A 19,515-nucleotide genomic window follows, 5' to 3' on the forward strand; every position below is an offset into this window, starting at 1 on the left:
GCATTTTTTTGACTGATGCGACTTATACTCAGGAGCGACTTATAGTCCGGAAAATACGGTACATTTATACATATATATATATATATATATATATATATATATATATATATATATATATATATATATACTGCATTTTTTTGTGTGTGGCCTGCCGACCAATTTTCAAGACCCAGTCAAAAAGACCCCTGGTGCATTACTACTGTCTGCATGGCTTGTTGTAGCCCAAAACAAATGTTTGTATTGTTTGTATAATTAACCAGGTTGAGGGTGAATTTCAGACGAATCACAATGGCTGTATATGCAACGACCAGATGTCATTTTGGCAAACACAATTAAAAGCCTAAAGAGATTAATAGTATTTTGAATGAGTCTTATTTGTCTCAATGAATGTATGACAAATTAATATGAGAGTGAAGATACGTCACAGAATTCAGACTCATTCATTGAGGTCAAAAATATGTGCCATGTAACCACTGATGCTTTGTGCATGCTCAATACCTAACACAATTATGGTGGGAACAAAGTGGTTCATCTCAAAGCATAACATAAGATACAACTCAGCTCCAAATTCTACTGGTCTCTAAACATAATCCTCTTCAAGAAAACCCATGTGAAAACTTTTACCAACCCTGGCTGCGTGATTATCTCAGTGTTCTTGCAAAGGCTCATGGAACACAATGAAATGGTGACTCCAAGGCATTGCATGTGTTAATTTGCCACACTGGTTCAGTACTTAGCTGCTTCACATTGATCTTACATAATTCTTTTGGATAAATTCATTGCTGTGCCAAAATATGTCAGTTCAACGTAATAACATTGTGTTTGAAAGAAAAACATGAGTATGTTTAATTTAATGTTTTGTGGTGTAGTAAGTAAAAATGGATTAGTCAATTTGAGTATGTGAACACAATAAGGTTGTGTTTTCAAAACTAAACTGTTTTATGTAATAAGTAATGTAATATGGTTTGATAAATTGGAAAACCCTGAGTTTTAATTTTTTACAGTGTGAGATTTAACACATTTTTTGTGTTGTTTGACTGTGGAATTGCTTTGAATTGCCCTGAATTTAATTTCACTTCCTGTCATTCACCCATTAAAATTCAACTTCCTATGGGGCGGAGCCAATTCAATTCAAATTCCAATTCATGAATTGAATGGAGGCCAATTCTAAAATTCGTAATTTTGCACAAGCCTGTTTGGTGTCAAATAATTTCTCTCTCTGTGTGCGACCATTATACACACAATGGAAAACTAGAACAACTAAACGTAGCCTAACTTATAAATAACGTATAATATAGGCTGTTGTCAGGCATTAATGTTGTTGTAAAGATAGGTTATTGTTAGTAACCTACTATCTACTATGTACTACACTTTGTAGGCTACTTCTTAGTTGACTAATGTAGAAACCTAAAATATTGAACAACACTTTGAATTTTTCGTTTGGGGAGCTGGGGGGCTAGATGGGTGTGCATACCATAACATTCATTTATGCAGGCGCCAGTGTTGCGCGGTCTTCCCGAAATTAAGCGGTTGCCCGCGGATGACCGCGGTCACCCGCGGTTATGAGTCATAAAGAAAATATTTTAATGATATTGGTCATTTCTTGGTGGGTCAGTTAAAATTAATTAAATATATATTTTCTACAAATAGGCCTAGGCCTACTTAAAATATCACAAGAAGGCTGGCATCAATACAGTAAAGCATCAATAGGCCTACAGTAAAGTCAACAGTAAAGAAGCTGAAGACGCGAGTTAAAAATAATAGACACCCCTTCAGGAAAAGCGATATAGGCTATGGGAAATTTTGGGAAAAGTTCTTAAAGAAGATGACAGTAAGTTATGGTCTATGTAGGCCTGTATGTAGGATGTATGTATGTAGGCCTGTATGTAGGAAAGTATGACAGCCAAAACGGGCAGCCTGCAGGAATAAATGTTATGGCACAGACTACACATCCTATGTATAGGTTCGCGCATGCATAAAAGTTACAGTTCGTTGTGTTTGTGCTTCATTCAGCATTATAAACCAGTTCTTACGCTAACGTTTTGACCAGCAATGTATCTCTCTAGCCTACCTTGCCTCACCATTTCTGTTTTCGAAAGAAAGATGTATGTCCATGGCCTTCAAATCTTATCCTAGTGTTCTAATCCTTGGTGTTTGCGTGCGTGCTTGCGCTCTTATTCTCATTCTCTCTCCATACGCAAACATTATGTTCTGCATGCCTAAATAAATTAGTTTGTTTTACAGAAATGGCCTACTGTCACACTGCATGCAGACTATAACCAAAAGCACACATTTTGTAAATAAGCGGGTCGGATCGCGGGTCGGGTATAATTTTGTCCTAATTAATATTCGCGGTCCGAGTTGCGGTCGGGTTGATTAAAATATCGGGCGACCGCGGGCCGCTTGTGACCAAACCCGCGCAACACTGGCAGGCGCCCCTGCACACAGCTTAGAGGCCAAATGTGTTTGCAGTGTTACAAACCCCAAGCTGCTGGAGATAAGTTGCTTACCTCTCTGCTGTTGCAATGGTGGTAGATTGTTTGTTTACTTGTTTAGAGGTTGCAATGGTGGTGGAGGCAAAGGTGATACACTTTACTAAAATCTTCAAAGTAAGTTCACAGGTTCTTACTTACTTACATAACGTATTTAGTCTTCACCACAATTTGGTTGTTAAGTCCGACGTCACAGGCCCAACAGCTTTTTGGTCAAAAAACCTTTACTAGCGCAGCCAGACAGTTTTTGCAACTTATAAACCTTGTCACCATCACCTCCATTTTATTGAGAGTAAAACAAAACCGGTTAACTTTAACTTTAGAGCAATGAATAGCTGTGCAGCAAGATGATACAATCAAGGGTTACGTGCAGGCTTCCGCGAAAAATAGAATATTATTAGGTTGAGGCAACAACTGAGTAGTAGGATGACAATTTTCTTAAAGGCTACACTGAATAGCAGAAAAAGAATCTTTTATTTTAGCGTTGGACCCGGAAAAAGATTTATTAGCCAATTATTGCATCATCACTTACAGTAATAACCGAATTACCACAGCTGCAAAGACAATTAAAATCTTGTTATGACATGTTATGAAAAGTTGAATTTTGGAACAAAATAAGTCAACACTGCAATTTAAACAACTTTTCATTATATGGTTTATATATAAAATTGTCACAACTGGCATCCAATATGTCTGAGTTCATTAGCAAACTGCTGAATGGCCATATACTTAGACTTGTACTCGGGGGTTTCTCCCTCACTGTCTGTAGGCCAGTACTCAATCCAGGTGTGTTTGCTCAGCACATACTGGTACCTGTGGAGTAAGACTGCAAAAATCAGAAACCACAATGGCAATCGCACATAGTACAAAACATAACTGCTATTTTAACAGTAGCTTGTAGAGGGAGGTGTGAAGTAAGTAAGTAAACCCCCCTGCCAACACCGTAAGAGTTACGTGACAGATGTCAAAGGTGCTTTAAGTTCACAGGTTTGAGTCCTGTCTGGTGCAGGGCTAATTACGTGAAATAATGCAGGTTAAACTAACAACTTAATCACAGAAAATTGCTGCCCACAGTCCTCAATATATAAAGACAATGTAGGCCTACAGACTGACATATTCTGCAATATTCAAGCCTGGGCCTTTTTCCTTCACTTAGATAAGACAATGAAGATCGACAGGAGGTGAGTGGGAGGGAGATGAGGTGGGATTGGTTAATGACCGCAGTACCCGAACATGTTATGGCCACAGCGCCCCCTAGTGTTTTGCCATTCTGTCTCAGACTATTAATTTACCTTTCATTGACTTTCATGAGGTCAGGTCACACACACACACACACACACACACACACACCAAACACACTGTTAATTTACCTTTCATTAACTTTCATGAGGTCAGGCAAACGGCCGATGAACAGGTATGTTTTGCCTTCGGTCAGATCCAGCCCCTCTCTACACTGAGGGAGAGACAGAAACTGGCGAATGTCCTCCTCCGCAATGTCATCTGTGCCTGGACGACAATGCAAATTATTAAAGATATGGTACAGTGATACACTACCATTCAAAATGTTGAGGTCATATAGAAATGTAGGCTACTTGTTATCCATAAAAAACGTTCATGATATGAACATTTTGTTATTTATCGGAACGCCCCCTTTTACCACCAGTCCCGTGTTCTGTCCTCTTGCATGTAGGCCTATATGTCACTTAATATTAATTTCTTTATAAACCAAGACGGTGGATTCATAAAGAAACGCAAGCACCCACACCATAAGTGTATCTAAATTAGCTATGTACCAAACATTACATTTTACCGTGACTCGAAGAGCTGTAGACAGTGTTGTAAGGCGGGCGATTTACAAATCTGCTTGGAGCTCCAGTGGACTTTTTAAATTGCGTTGAGAATTTTCGGTCTAACCGTTCATGTGCCGTGTGAAAGGGTGGACGTACTGTAGACGACCCACCAGGCCAGCACTAACCTTCGAGTGTGGTGAACAAAATCGAATATTTCAGGCAGTAAAAGCCCCGGTAAGAACCAAACCAGATTTTGTTCAAATCTACACAGCTACAGTATGGCTACTGAAAAATGTAAGGTTCATTTATCAAATGTTATTTTGAAGTATTAAAAAACATCGTTGTTTTAGAATTTTTGAACGAAATGGGTGATAATTGGAGGTGTTACGATACATGTTTAAAGACAATGATTTCTTTTCTAAAGCTTAATATTTGGGCTTTTGCCTTTATGGTAATAGGACAGTGAGAGACGGGAATTGAATGGGAGACCCATGAGCACTGAGACCCACATGTGGTGCTGCCACTTGCACCACAGCCCCTCAAAGACAATCATTCTAAATTATCATAATGTCCTTCATACTTTGCTTTCATTGAAGAATCCTCCATTTCCACCATGGACCAAACTATCAAATAGCCTACATATATAAGGGCTTGTATTGTTCACAGTGACATTAGTGAAAGGGCGGATGAGCTAGGGGACATTGCAAGAACATTGTCCTGTCGCATTACAAAGCACAGCAATGATGACCTTCATATCACAAACACCTTCACACCTGCTTCCACGGTGACATCCTGTCTTATTTGAACATCCTGGTTTATGGAGACATCCTGGCTTATGGGGACAGTGCAGTAATAATCTGGGCCCTATTTTGAAGTGTGGGCAAAGTCTTAAGTCTACCTACAGCTAATTTCATTACTAGGCGAGATCAACCTGTTAATTCAACACCATGGACAACACTTAAACCACAAACACTGATGAGTCAGTTCAATACTCTCACATAAGAAATATAGTTCATAACTTCACTCATTTATACATTTTTCCTGCCATTCACATTAGGACAACCCCCACACCCTCCCATTTCTATAGCGGTTCCATGGTGTTCCTCACCCGGTTTGACCACCAGTTTCACTCTCAAGTGATAGGTGTCGATCCAGCTGGACAGGTGAACTGCCTCCACAGTGACTTTGTAAACTGTAAGGTAAGTACAGGTAAGTACAGGTAAGTAAATTTTTTTGACCACCCCACAGATACACACAATGTTACAAGAGTTGCACTAAATGAGGAGTTTGGTTCCATATCCTCCATTTTAATTAATTTTCATAAATATTTTGTTTTCCAAGTAATTTCATTAGAACTGTAGTTGGGTTATTGTTATTTGATTTATCTTTACTCAATCAAAACAACACATCTGCAATTTAATTGATATTACCTGAAATACACAATGAAATAACATTACTTTTTAATGTTTTTAAAAATGGAGATATAGCATTTTGGAACCACTCTTCAAATCCTCATGCAAAACGTATGCTCTTGTCATTTGCATGACCAAAAACATTTTCAATTCACTTGTCTAGATCATACATTGACTATTGTTTTGACTGGAAGCAGTGTGTGTCAAGTATGTGTCAAATAAAGCCAATTCTAATTATCAATAAACAATCCAAAAACAAATAGACATTACACAGATGCTTATCGTAATCCCAGATTTGTACTGTAATCCAATAATCTTACCGTAATCCCTGAATAGCCTGCAGGCCACTTCATGCCGGGACAAATCCTCTGCCACCTGCTTCATCTGCACACCACAGCTCTCTGTTGGAAAGACGTAGAGTTTCCACCTTCTTCCTTCTTCTGACACACTGCTTTCCATATGCCGTTGAGTGTATCAAGCTCAAACACACATATGACACAACGTTTCACTGCTTTCCATATGCAGTTCATTGTATCAAGCACAAACACACATACTGTACACCATGCACACAGACAGCATGATGTGGGAGGAATTATGTTCAGGTTTGTGCTCATACACCACATGCACACTAGGGGTTTCACCAACTAGTCATCTATTATTACCACATGTCAACTAGCTAAAGGCTAAACGGGCTAGACATTCCTACAGTATGTATGGATGTACTTGTATTGTATTGTATATAAAGCTATTGAAAAAAACATGTCAACTCATAAAAATCAGTAGTCGTGAAACCCATAACATACACAGAAAAATGCAACAAACATGAGGTTCACTTATTCTAGTATTTAATATTACGTGACTTTAGGAACAATTTAAATTTAAGTGTACCTGCAGCACACTTGCAGATATGCTGCTGGCAGATCAAGCCGAGGGAGCCATTTGTCTTCTCCGGATGGTAGAACTTCAGACACTCCTCTAAAAACAGGACAATATTTGATTTCATATTCAATAATTTAATGTCAATAGATTCTTGTCAGACTTGTAGGAGGGAGGTTAAGAAGACCCATCAAAGATCTAGGTCCCAATAATTAGTGCAAATGTAAAAAAAAGTGCAAATTCTTAACTCCAACTAAAGGTAATTTAATAACTAATCAATGTGTTAATTAAACACCACAAGTAAGACCTTAAGCTCAAACATTGATAAGTCATGTCAATGGTCCCGAATGTACCACAATATCTCTAGTTCATGCACAAGACCTTTGCTCACAGACTGCCTTTGCACTTTGCCTTACTTTTAAATTAGGGCATACAGACTCAAATAGGAGAGAGTCGGCTAAGACAGCTGCGTATAAATGCAGCAAAAATAGTGTCAATAAAGTAAGAATACTCAAAATAAAAGTAGAAAACAAGAGTGTGAAGGCTTGCAAGAATCCATTGACTTGAATTGATGACCTACAGGAGAAGTCACAGTTCATAATGCGTTTCACGGCAGTATTTCCAATCAAACACACAAATCTCATAACATGCCAAGTGTGTCTCACAACTTAAATGCTGTGTCATCCCCCCTCTCACTGTCTGTCTTAACAACTTCAGGGGCCAGTAACCGATTGGTGACACTGCCAACTGCCTCCATTCTGTACTATTTATTTCCTACTTCCGTTTCTGTTCTTCTAATTCTAACTCTGTGGAGTTATCTGTATTGATTTGTCGCTCTGTAGAGATGTGGGAGAGCTTACACTGACCATGTGAGTTGTATTCTTTCACAGAGACCCCAGCCGGTTGCAACAGACCCACGTTTACCACTCTGCGCAGTCGAAAAGCAATCCGCTCCGGCCTCTGATCAGTGATCTGGCAATGAAGGACACAGATATGGTCGTCAGATGAAAGCGTAGACGAGAGACTGAAGAAGTGTACAGTTCAGTTACTTCTCTGTAGATAATCAAAAGAACTCACACTGATACTCTGAGTTTTATTCATGCACAAAGACTTAAAAAAGTAATAGTGAACGGCATCAAAGTCCATAGTTTTCCCTACGAACGAATTTGACTTCCTAAGACTAAGAAACTTCCTAGGAGATATTTTAAGTAAGGGATAGTGTATTGTCCACTGGTAATTATCAGAAAATAAGTTCCGACAGGGAGAACAGAACCCCATTATCCCGCTCATTATATGGCTACTTGCCAAAACGATGAAAGAAACTTAACACAGTGGGTCTTTAAAAATGATTTTGCTACCGTTTTGTGGCTTCCGCTTAGCCTGACGAGCCAGACCCACATTAAAATGTAAGGTCTGGACACTCACCGTTCGCAGTGCTCGGTCCGAGGGGCGGGATAATCAGTTGTCTTTCAAATTCCCTCTGCACGCAGGACAGCGGCAGCGCTATGAGTCCCATGCGTTTCCCACCAGCGGACCTAGTTGGCTAGTTCAAATGTATGCCAACTTAAAGGAGAATTCCGGTGTGATATTGATCTAAAGTGTATTGAAACATGATACTTCATGATAATTCAGTGGAAATGCATGGATTCCAGTTTCTTCCAGTAGCAGCAACTGGAATCCATGCATTTCCACTGAATTATTTTTGGAATCTGATCCCTTATCATACCTGTTCATTCTTACTCGTCGCTTGACTTATCGTGACTAAATTCAAGATGGCTGCAAACGCTAAACTTCGTGAAGATACTGTCTGTATAAATCGTCTTGTAAGTAAACTACCAGTGCTTTTTCAAAGTTCTCAATGTCTCGTTTTAAATGTCAGGGCCCTCGGAAGTCTACCAATGAAGTGTGGAGATACATTGAGCATCGTAAATGGGTGTAAAACAGTGATTTATTTGCATGGCTAGCCCGATGCCGAAGCACCACTATTGAAAAAGCTGTTGGTAGCATCGGCTAACTAGCGCCAGATTTTGGAGTGCAGGGGACAAGCCGAGATGGGCTATGAGACATACGTTCACACTCGGTATCATGTTTCAATACACTTTAGGTCAATATCACACCAGAATTCTCCTTTAATAAAAGTTTAACTCGTGTCACACTGTTCGCCAGCAGCAACATCCATCTTATTTTTCTTTAAGTAGAAGGGAATTCAAGCCAAACCATTGCAACTCTGCCATCAATCATTATGTTAAGCCCACCTAACGACTCTATACACGATTTCATTGGCCTGATTAAGTTTCGATTTCTGGAGCTCACAAGCCAACGGAGAGTTGCTAGACTATCCCTGGCAGCAAATGTAATTCTAGTCTAGATTTCTAGGCTAGCTTCCGCTGACAAAATATATAGTTCGCCACACAGATAGAACTTGATAGTTTCAGGTGTTGCGTGGCAACATATTACTAGCTGACCTTCACTTTCAAAGAAATCCCATTGCTAAAGCGAACAGACTTCTTGCGGAGTGATATGAAACACATTAATCATAAGCACAAAACCCATTGCCATTGACAGCCGTGATTACTTTGCCGGTGATTATATTTAACAGACCTCCAAACGTTGGGAAGGCCCATTCATGTGAATGGAACTTTCTGCAGCACTCTGAAGAGCCTTGTAATAATAATATAATCGATAATACATAGTATACATATAGCGAATGTCATACACATAGTGTGCAGTATTAAGTTCTAAACTTAAAATTAGGTGTGGTGTTCAAACTACAAATCTATGTGAAATGACCATAGTGTCACCCTCAAAACATATACAACATACCACAACTAACTTCACTGATCATGCATTATATGTATTGTATACGTCTGCTTTGAATAAAATGTGAACAAATAAACTGTTACCTTGTTTAGATAAATGACAATGTTGCCCTGTGAACGGGACCTCTCATCCATCTCCCATGTCTTACCTGTGGCCAACTACACAGGACATAAATATGTGATAACATTTTCAACATTCAAACGCCTCTACACTTCCAATTTTATTTTTGAACACATAACTAGTTTGGTTAGACTTAGGGATGTTCAATGGTTTCCCTGTCATAAATGAGTAAACAGAGTAATCAGAGTAATGAGTAAACAGAGTAATCAGCTGGTGTGATCATTTTATTTACCCACCTTCTTCAGATCCTCTGCATGTATAACATATCCTGTCAGAATCCCAATATTCAAGATAGCTGTGGTGGAACCACTGTCGTTGGACTGGTACCTGATGGAGAAACCGAAATGTCATCAACATAATATCATTATGGTAGCCATACTCCAACTTAATGTATCTGCTGATAAAATCGTACAGAGTTGAAATACATCTGCAAATACATCAAGCATAGACCTATAGTTTATAGCAACAATGTTTTGTTTTTCAAAATACATAAAAGATATCGTCAGTATAATATCATCAATACATTTATTCAACTAACCAAAAAAGCTCAGTACGTACGAGATGTCAATTGTGAGTAAATAGTTTTCTGATGCCTCTTCATGGGAACCTATGGGGCACAATTCACATGTATTCAGTTTTTACACATGCATTTTAAAGGGATGATTCTCTGTAAACACAACCTAGGGTCTATCTATGGATGATAACAAGTTCAAACCTTACTTTGGGACCAAAATGACAAATTAGTAATCATAGTCAGGTATGGAACCACGTCAAAATAAATAGCTATTTTCAAACCACTGACAATTTATTGACAGTTAAATCAAGTGTTGCTCTGTTTCAAAAAGCCTTAAAGACACATCATCACCTTGAGGTAATTCCTGGAAGGACAGATTCAGCTTAAATTTATGGCATGGTCCTTCCTGACCACTCGGCATAGAATAGTACATCGTTATCACCTGACAAAAAACAAAGAGACCTCTTCACCATATGATTTAAAAGGCTATGTGGGTCAGACATGAGGTCATTACCAAGGTTATTACCATGTGCCCCCCACCCCACCCCCCCGCCCAACACATACACACACACACACACATAGACATAGACACTGCTATCACCATAGTGAGTACTGTTCATGTCCCCATACAACCCCAAATCTTCATCTTAAGTCGCTTTTAAGTCACATTAATATAAATGCATCCCTCAACAAAAAATATATTTTTTCCTATTCTTCTGTACAATTTATCATTTGTATTGTGTTACTTGTAAGTATAAAGCAGTCAATACTCACTGAAAGAGACCCTCGTCCATTTCCTCTGGCAGTTACTGTCATGTTTTTGTCCAGTGTAAGCTGTGCACAGAATCAGCGATCAGAAGAATTGTTTACAAAAATAAAATGGTAATTGTAATTTTTTTTTTTTTTTAAAAAACACACTTAAAAACACTAAATATAAACACTGACTTAATAAACAATGCAACTGAATGGACCAAAACAAAAGCACAATTTTAGTCTCTACACTTCGCCCAGTGCACCCAGACACCCAGTGCAGTGTGGTCCTCAACTGTTTGCACCCAGACACCCAGTGCAGTGTGGTCCTCAACTGTTTGCACCCAGACACCCAGTGCAGTGTGGTCCTCAACTGTTTGCACCCAGACACCCAGTGCAGTGTGGTCCTCAACTGTTTGCACCCAGACACCCAGTGCAGTGTGGTCCTCAACTGTTTGCACCCAGACACCCAGTGCAGTGTGGTCCTCAACTGTTTGCACCCAGACACCCAGTGCAGTGTGGTCCTCAACTGTTTGCACCCAGACACCCAGTGCAGTGTGGTCCTCAACTGTTTGCACCCAGACACCCAGTGCAGTGTGGTCCTCAACTGTTTGCACCCAGACACCCAGTGCAGTGTGGTCCTCAACTGTTTGCACCCAGACACCCAGTGCAGTGTGGTCCTCAACTGTTTGCACTCAGACACCCAGTGCAGTGTGGTCCTCAACTGTTTGCTTGTGAGCTACTACTACTGTATACTACAGTGCTTCATTCAAACATTCTGTAAAGCAGTGCAGTCCAAACTTTACCCATTCTGTCCAATCACATGAGAGCACTCCCAACTCTGACGTTTTTGGATAAATAATCCACACAAAATTGTGCAGGCCATTAAATACCTATCATCTTATTACTCTTTACAAGGCTGATATAAAATTCAATGAATAAATGTGGCATGGAACTAGTGTTCAACTGCCCCACAACTGGACCGAATCAGACCTGCTGTCATAATATTTGCCTCATGTCTCATGCCATGTTGTAGCCTATAGGTGGATTGCCACCTTGACAGAGTGTCGCCTGAGAGCGCGTGCCCGTGTGAAGGTCCAGGTGAGAGGTTTTGTCCGGTCCGCCATGTTGAGGGTGACCTCCAGTAAGGTGTCCGTCTGCTGCTGCCTGCCCTGGGCAGTGTACTCCGCCAGAGCCTGGTACACCATGAGGGTGGCCTGGAGAAGGGGAGGAGAACACAACAGATTCATCAATAATCAGGGCATGCTGATATGGAGGAGATCATTTATTTACATGATGGGGGTTACTCCGCTTGCACGTTGTGCCTAACAACGCCCCTTAGCTGTTCTAAAATCAGTATAGACTGCGGACTCTATGGGATTATTGCTTAAATAATAGATTAAGATGATTGCTGTATACTGTAGATACTGTACTAAAAATATACAATACATAACACACATAATAAATATATGCATTTTGTCTAAACACATTTATTTTGTTTTTCTTCTACATTTGGTATGTGTGTGTGTGTCCCTATAGTCTGATCTCCAAACACACTGTTCCCTAAATAAGTGAAGACTATTCATGTCATTCCGAAAAGCACACTCATTTTACAGCGTTTTTTTTTTTTTAAATAGGGCTGAAAACTTTAGTTTAGAATAGTACTGTATGTCACATTAAACCTGTGTGGATCTGTAGACTGTGTGTACCTGTGTGGATCCGTAGCCTCCCCCAGGTTTCTGCTGTTCATTCAGCCATTTCACGATGGGTGCTGCCTTCTCAAACTCATTGGCCTTCACCAGGGCCAACAGGGCGTAGGCTGTGGCCTCTAGAGTGAAGAGGTGGTTGCCGGGGACTGGCCAATTAAAAGCACCTATAAATGGTGGAAATACATACTCATAATGCATTCAACTTTTTTTACGTTTTCAGAATAGAAAACAGTTTTTTTTGTCTTATTAATCTTGTTAATTAACAAAACAGCTGTTTTTTTTTAAATTATTATTATTATGGATGCAAGGGCAGCAATTCTCGATATTGCGGCTACTTCCAGTTTGGGACAACTTGGTGACAACAAACGCATGGACAACTGAAGTGAATTTAAAAATAACACTGAATATTTAGTTGGGTCATTTTTCTCTGAGACAGCTGGTGGTTTGTAGGGGCACTCACTCAATCCAGCTGTTGTCAATTTCAGACTGTAACGCTTTTGCCTAGCCATGAACAAACACAACCACGTTGTGCAGCCCATAGACTGCATTTTATGTCAAGAGGAAATGACGTCGTCGCAAAGTCGAGATACATCTTTGTCCCTCGCACATGTGCCATATTACCCACCTACTAAGGCCTGCCTCCGGAGGACATCTTGCCTCAGGATACCAGCAAGGGCATAGGACACCATGGCAACCGCATAGGGATTGGTCAGAGTATGGATCCTAAGGCTCAGGTAGTGCGTTGCTCTCACTATACTGTTGGAAATTCTCTGGAGAGGGAGAGAAAGTGGAAGGGATAAAGAGAGAGAGAGGGATAGACAGAGCGAGAGAGGAGGGACCGAGAAAAAAAGAGAGGGGTGGGGGGAAAGGGGAGAAGACTTTAGGCACCTCCAGAAACGCTCTGAAAAAAAAAAAAAAAAAAAAAAAAAGACTAGAAACAGCCTCTTTGGTTTGACATCTGAAATTCAGAAATCCAATTCACAAGGTGTCACCTTCTCAGTACAGAGAGCTGTGGGGCTCTCCTGCATGGCAATCAGCACGAAGGCAGTGATAGAGGCATCCCTGTCTCTGCCGTACACATTGCCCTGTGATCAAATGTGAAAATGCATTAATAAATATAATTATATTAGGTTCTAGTAAATATTAGAAGTCAGATATTATATTTAATCATTATTACACTATGTCTTCAGTAGTATACAAATATTTGGTTTTAAGTTGGCTGTTTCTAATGCAAATGGATATGTGTGGTTAAATGCTATAACTTAGATCACTATCAAAAAGTAACTGGGCTGAGTTTAACTTAGTGATGATCATAACATATTGTGACCAAAACGTATTGTGTAGATAGATTGTCCATTCGCCTTATTCACGCGGCGGCCATTGTAAACCAAAACGAGGCTACAGGGTACACAAACCATAGGATTGTTGTGTTTTATGCATTCGCCAGTAGCTGGCGAAAATGCATTAATGATATAATCAGTGTACCACATTTCGGTTAACACTACGACCGCCGTAGACTATGATGGCCATCTTGGAGAAATAAAGTTGATGGTGGATAAGGGATCCATGAATGGAAACATCTTAAGATATGAAGGGCTAGAGATTTCTTTGCCTACTTACGATGCTAGAAACTGTATATGGGACAGGAGAGGGCTCTCTGAAGCTTCCATCTGGATTCTGCATATTTGCAGCGAGCCACAAGAGGCCACTGCAGATCATGTTCCCATCAATGTTGGCAATGCCACTTGCCATGGAGAATATTTTAGCCACATAAGCAGTCAGCCTATGTGTGGATAATCAAACAGTCACCTCAGTGCAATATAGCATAAAGTATGCAATTAGTATCAAAAACAATCTTTTACTAAAAGTAGACATATTACTCACTGTTCCTTTGATGTTTGTGTGTGTGTGTGTGTGTGTGTGTGTGTGTGTGTGTGTGTGTGTGTGTGTGTGTGTGTGTGTTCATTACCAAGTGCTGCTGTGTGTGGTTTCATAAACACTGTACGACCCATCCAGTTTTCGGTATGAGAGCAGATTCTGGTATCCTGAAGGGTGAGGGAAAAAAATATGTCAAAAAGTATTATTAATGTTGCTAATTGTTGTGTCTTGTTTTGTGCCCTGTTGCTTGAGGTCACCATGTACTGTCGGAAGAAAAACAAACACAAAAAAACCCGGTGCTACCCAACTTGAGTTATCATGCTAGTGGCTAATGCAGGTTATTATTTCTTAAACTGTGCCTTTGTGCCTCTTAACAGACTCAAATGTCATAACAAGTGCTGTGCAAAAATGAAAAGGGTCCTTATGAAATACCAATATGCATGTTTAACTCAGTAATTGTGAAGAAAATTCAGTGTTTGTACATGCAGTCATATAACGCTTCCTGTAGCCTATTATCCATACCAAAGTCTAAACCATTTTCCCATTTCTATGGAGACCAAAATGTGAAGTTTCTTACACACACACACATATATGTATAATAATTCATTATATTTAAGCAATATAGCACGTAGAATTGTTGTATAAAAGCAATATAGCACTCGTGATCGTGGGATTGGTCATGCCTGTTGTTGCCTACGCCACTCGGCCTCTGGCCTCGTGGCTACGGCCGAACAACACCCGTGGGAATATCCATGACCAATCCCACGATCACGAGTGCTATATTGCTTTTATACAACAATTCTACCACAAACTAAATAATCTGAAAACACCCCAATATTGTTTAAAAATGTTAATTTCGACATTGTTCTTACGCATCAAAAAACAGTTCCCTTTTCAATAGACAGCGTCTTGGTTGCTAGGTAACCAACATTCCAGATCCCTCTATACGGGTCTTTGTGGTTTACGTGTCTTCTTGAAAGAAATGTTGAAAGTCGGGCAGAAATCACATTCATATCTAGCTTTGCTGCATGCATGTTACAAGGACACATGGCCATGTTATGTAAGGGACATGGTACTGCAAAAAAAACGGAAACATAGCCTACATTGCATAACCACTCAACTTTATTAATTTATGGTGAATAAATGTTACACTACTGTGCACAGCCCCATATGTTTTTCTGACACGATGCTAGCACGTTAGCAGCGGTTAGCTAACTATGCTAACGTTAGTTATCTACAAGTCTCCTCCAAGTGACAATCATATTATAGGCCCTACACAATGCTGGCAATGCTGAGAACAATTAGCATCCTCGTTTATCTTACTTACATTGAGTTGACTGTGTAGCTTAATCCACAGATGTGGTGAAGCACTGTTTTGTTATGGTTTGCTAAGGAGTAACCCATTGCTTAAAATAGTGGAGAGCTGGGATGAGAACATTGTGTCAAATCTTCGCATTGTATCGCGGAGTGATTTATTATTAGCTGTGCAAAGTCTGAGTTGAAATGTCCAGGGATATTCCAACTCATGGAACGTCTCTCGGCCAATCAGAAACAAATAAATAGTTCCATAGAACCCAATTGTTGTATAAATATATATATATAATAATTCATTATAATAATAATTACCTAAAGAAGAGAATAAGACAAAAGCTATGAAAAGCAAAATAATAAAGATAACAGGACAGATCTCTTCACCTGTATGGACCCTTTCAAGAGAGTTCCATTATCAGCATCATAAGTGAACCATTATCAGCATCATAAGTGAAATGAACCCCACAAGGCTTCCTTTTTAACATTCCATATGTTATCTTAATGCAGAGGAAGTAGATTGGGGCCCAGATAGAATGTTCAAGCATTGTTGTTGTTTACCTTGTTGAATGGCTCTCACTGCCTCTGCCCTCCCCTCCAGCCATTGCTGGGTTCGGTCCAGGTAGTAGGTGGCGCTGAGGGGCATCGCCAGGCCGACCAGGTCCTGCTCCCCTCTGCCAAAACCAGTCTGTCGCAGGAGAGGGGCGAGAGACTCCCCACTGAGGACCATAGGGGGCGCCAGGTAGTGGGCTGCACACACACACACACACACACACACACACACACACACAGATACACACACACACACACAAACGTGTATACACACATACATACACACAAAACATGATATATACCTATAGGATGTAGGCCCCCAAATGTACAGGTACATTCACTCACACACTCACACACACAATACACAATAACATACATCTTGGGAATTTGCATTTTTGTAGCAAACCTTGTGCAGTTATCAGATGATGAACAGGCATATTTGGTATCTTATCACTAGCAGCTGTCAGTTCCGGTCCAATCACAGACATAAAGAACCCTCCTGAGGTACACACATAGAAGGAGTCAGAATGGGGAGAGAGAATTAGCAAACTATAGGACTCAACTGAAACAGACTTTGTAGTGACTACTAAACTATTACTGATAGTTGATGGGGGTTTTTTTACCAGAATTGAAGGGATTCAGGTCCATGTTCACAACTTTTTTCCTCAGAACACCAGCTGGCTGACAGAAACAAAGATGTTCAAGTTATTAAATTAAAATTGATGGTAACACTTTACTTGAAGGTATCTACTTAAGAGTGACATGACACTGCCATGACACATGAACCCTAACCCTAACTCTAACTTTAAAGGGACACCAGGAAAGCCTGATGCTTTTTCTCTACGAAACTCCCCCTCGCTCGGTCTGAAGCTCTTTTCCTTTTCTTTGCATCTTCCGTCAAGGGTTTTCGCTGCTTCTTCGCCGGCTCTGCCATTATACACACGTTTGCAACAATCGCTAGCGTTTCGTTAGCTTGCCTCTGTGCTGTGGATGCAGGATGTAAACTGAAACTGCTTCGGTCGGCGGGTACGATACACTGAACTTGCAAGCGGGAATGACACTTAATGACAGAAGCGTTATGTCATAAATGTTCATGACTTGTTGATAATGTTTATGACACGTTAATGGCAATGTCATTAACATGTCAAGTAAAGTGTAACCAAATCGACTTTATACTTTGCATGCCATTTCAATTAGGGCTCATGAACACACACACACACACACACACACACACACACACAGACATACTGTATGAATAAGCAAAAAAAATACTCACCAGGACATTGATGTTTCTTCTTACACCGTCAGTGTACCCGACATTATCTGACACGGCCATCACCTCAACGGTTTGCTCTCCAGTCTCCATGGGGACGATGACAAAGGGCACCGCCCTGGTGCTCCGGGCCTTCAGCTCCACTGTGGTGTGGTACCCACCCCTGTCTGTAGCCAAGCTGCACATCTGTCTTGTCTCAACTAACTTCAAGTGTACCTGACAGAGATGGAGCATGGCTGGTAACCTTTTTTTTCTGTACCATTGGCCCATCGTGTTGTACACTAGCGGATAAAATAACACCCAGGATCATTTTTGCAACCTTTCTTAAAGCTAACCACCATTGTTAGCTAACTAATGCTAGCATCTAAATGCTATGTTTAGACATAAAGAATCACCTTTATGTCACTGTCTTCCAAGTTGTCCAGAATGGCTACAATCTCCAGCTGCTCATTGCATTTGGAGTAGTGAGGTACTTTCAAGTCCAACGAAAAATGCTTAGTACTGCCTATGTCCAGGGCAGTAGCTACACAAATACCTACAAAGAGAGAATAAATAAATGACTGACTACAATGTCACGGACAGCATCCAGAATCTTTAAAGATAGAAGTGTTTTACTCAAGTGACAATGATAAGTTTACAGTGATTGATTGACTGATTGATTAAACAAGCAGAGGAGTGTGTGGCTAGTAAACCATCGCATGACTCTCACCCGTTGCTTCAGAAAGGCTGATAGCTGTGATGGCCCAGCTAGTGATGGCATCGGCCACAAAGCCCAGCTGACTGAGGGACACACTGGTACTGAAACAGGAATTCAAAAACATTTTGAATGTAAAGATGATGACACACAGGAAAACTTCTTGAGCAATGTTGTTGTTGTTGTTGTTCAGGCACTTTCCAACTAATATTAAGCAACTTTTTATTGTTTGTCTTTCTGGCGAACTTAAAATTAGGTGATGATTCATAGGGGAACTTAACTTTAAGCAATGTTGCTGGGTAACTACACATCCAGAGGGGTATTTCACAGAGGCAGAATTAAGAAATCCAAGATAAGTAATATAGCGAGTCTTGACTTAGCGTTGTCTGGTCATCCTAGCTCAACAACACGTTTCACTTTTGCCAATCCAGGAGGAGTAGGAGCGACTAGGACAAGCCAGGTGTAAGTAATTCAGGATGTGTGCGCGTTCTCGTTTCTGCTCCAAAGAACCCATGGTTGGAATACAATAGACGCAGAAAATATTGTAGCTTCATTTACACAAAGTGAACAACCACTTTTGATTTAGACTATCAGTGAAGTCAATCTTTTCTTATCTAGGTTTTGTGAAATACCGCTCTGTTTTATTTGTTTTGATTGGATGACCATGCACATTTAGTGATTCTGAATTGGTTCAGCTTTTTTCTGATGCATCTCTTTCTACTGTACATAGTGTTCTGATCTTATACACTGGGTGTCTTGTATTGAAATGTTACATGAAAACCAGTATAGGAGTAAAGCTTGATTGATTGAATTATTTGGAATTATCAGTGTATTCACAACTTACCAATCTTTGTCACTATCTCTGCATGTAGCAAGCTGTGCATCGTGCCAAAGAAAGCTCTCTTGAAAATGTGAACGCGAGACCACTACATCCTCAAAAACACCATCTAATTCACCTGTGACAACAGAATGGTAGGTTATGTGAACAATAAATGCATACATGCACAAATACTATAATGTATACTTTACTACTTCAATTAATACTACTGTATAATACCCCCCCCCTCTCCCCGCCATGGAATATGGAATACGGAACAAATACCATCAGCCAGGGGCGCCTGCAGGAATTAATGCTATGGTACGCACACCCGTATACGCACACATAGCATAACAACATCCACATGCAATAATACAACAACAACGTCTACTATGACCTATTAATTTGGACCACTTGATACAGCCCTATACAGGCTAAAGTTACCTTGTTTTGTTCTTGACGTCTGGCTTTAAACAGCTGTAATGCAGTCTAACGTTCTGACATGCACAC

At 40.2% G+C, this 19,515-nt stretch overlaps 1 protein-coding gene across 4 annotated transcripts in view; it reads right to left on the reverse strand.

The window, feature by feature from the left end:
* Positions 1-2,536: 2,536 nt before the first annotated feature.
* The window catches only part of LOC125298405 (complement C3-like), a 36,193-nt gene continuing 19,214 nt past the window's right edge, over positions 2,537-19,515 (reverse strand). For 3 of the 4 annotated variants that reach the window (XM_048249115.1, XM_048249116.1, XM_048249113.1), the window contains exons 17-40: positions 19,033-19,144; positions 18,204-18,292; positions 17,890-18,029; positions 17,498-17,710; positions 16,845-16,902; positions 16,628-16,720; positions 16,231-16,419; positions 14,453-14,528; positions 14,104-14,266; positions 13,476-13,568; positions 13,109-13,253; positions 12,484-12,647; positions 11,830-11,991; positions 10,799-10,858; positions 10,376-10,466; positions 10,069-10,117; positions 9,747-9,837; positions 9,474-9,548; positions 7,437-7,542; positions 6,583-6,669; positions 6,015-6,095; positions 5,391-5,474; positions 3,863-3,998; positions 2,537-3,305 (exon numbers count right to left, since the gene is read on the reverse strand). In XM_048249115.1, coding sequence (XP_048105072.1) covers positions 3,164-3,305; positions 3,863-3,998; positions 5,391-5,474; positions 6,015-6,095; positions 6,583-6,669; positions 7,437-7,542; positions 9,474-9,548; positions 9,747-9,837; positions 10,069-10,117; positions 10,376-10,466; positions 10,799-10,858; positions 11,830-11,991; positions 12,484-12,647; positions 13,109-13,253; positions 13,476-13,568; positions 14,104-14,266; positions 14,453-14,528; positions 16,231-16,419; positions 16,628-16,720; positions 16,845-16,902; positions 17,498-17,710; positions 17,890-18,029; positions 18,204-18,292; positions 19,033-19,144 — 2,699 coding nt within the window. In that variant the 3' untranslated portion in view covers positions 2,537-3,163. Of the gene's footprint in view, positions 3,306-3,862; positions 3,999-5,390; positions 5,475-6,014; positions 6,174-6,582; positions 6,670-7,436; positions 7,543-9,473; positions 9,549-9,746; positions 9,838-10,068; positions 10,118-10,375; positions 10,467-10,798; positions 10,859-11,829; positions 11,992-12,483; positions 12,648-13,108; positions 13,254-13,475; positions 13,569-14,103; positions 14,267-14,452; positions 14,529-16,230; positions 16,420-16,627; positions 16,721-16,844; positions 16,903-17,497; positions 17,711-17,889; positions 18,030-18,203; positions 18,293-19,032; positions 19,145-19,515 lie in introns of those variants that run through there. The other variant, XM_048249117.1, reaches the window with a different exon arrangement.

Source organism: Alosa alosa, chromosome 7 (genome assembly GCF_017589495.1).
Source record: "Alosa alosa isolate M-15738 ecotype Scorff River chromosome 7, AALO_Geno_1.1, whole genome shotgun sequence".
In the NCBI taxonomy this organism is placed as follows: domain Eukaryota; kingdom Metazoa; phylum Chordata; class Actinopteri; order Clupeiformes; family Clupeidae; genus Alosa; species Alosa alosa.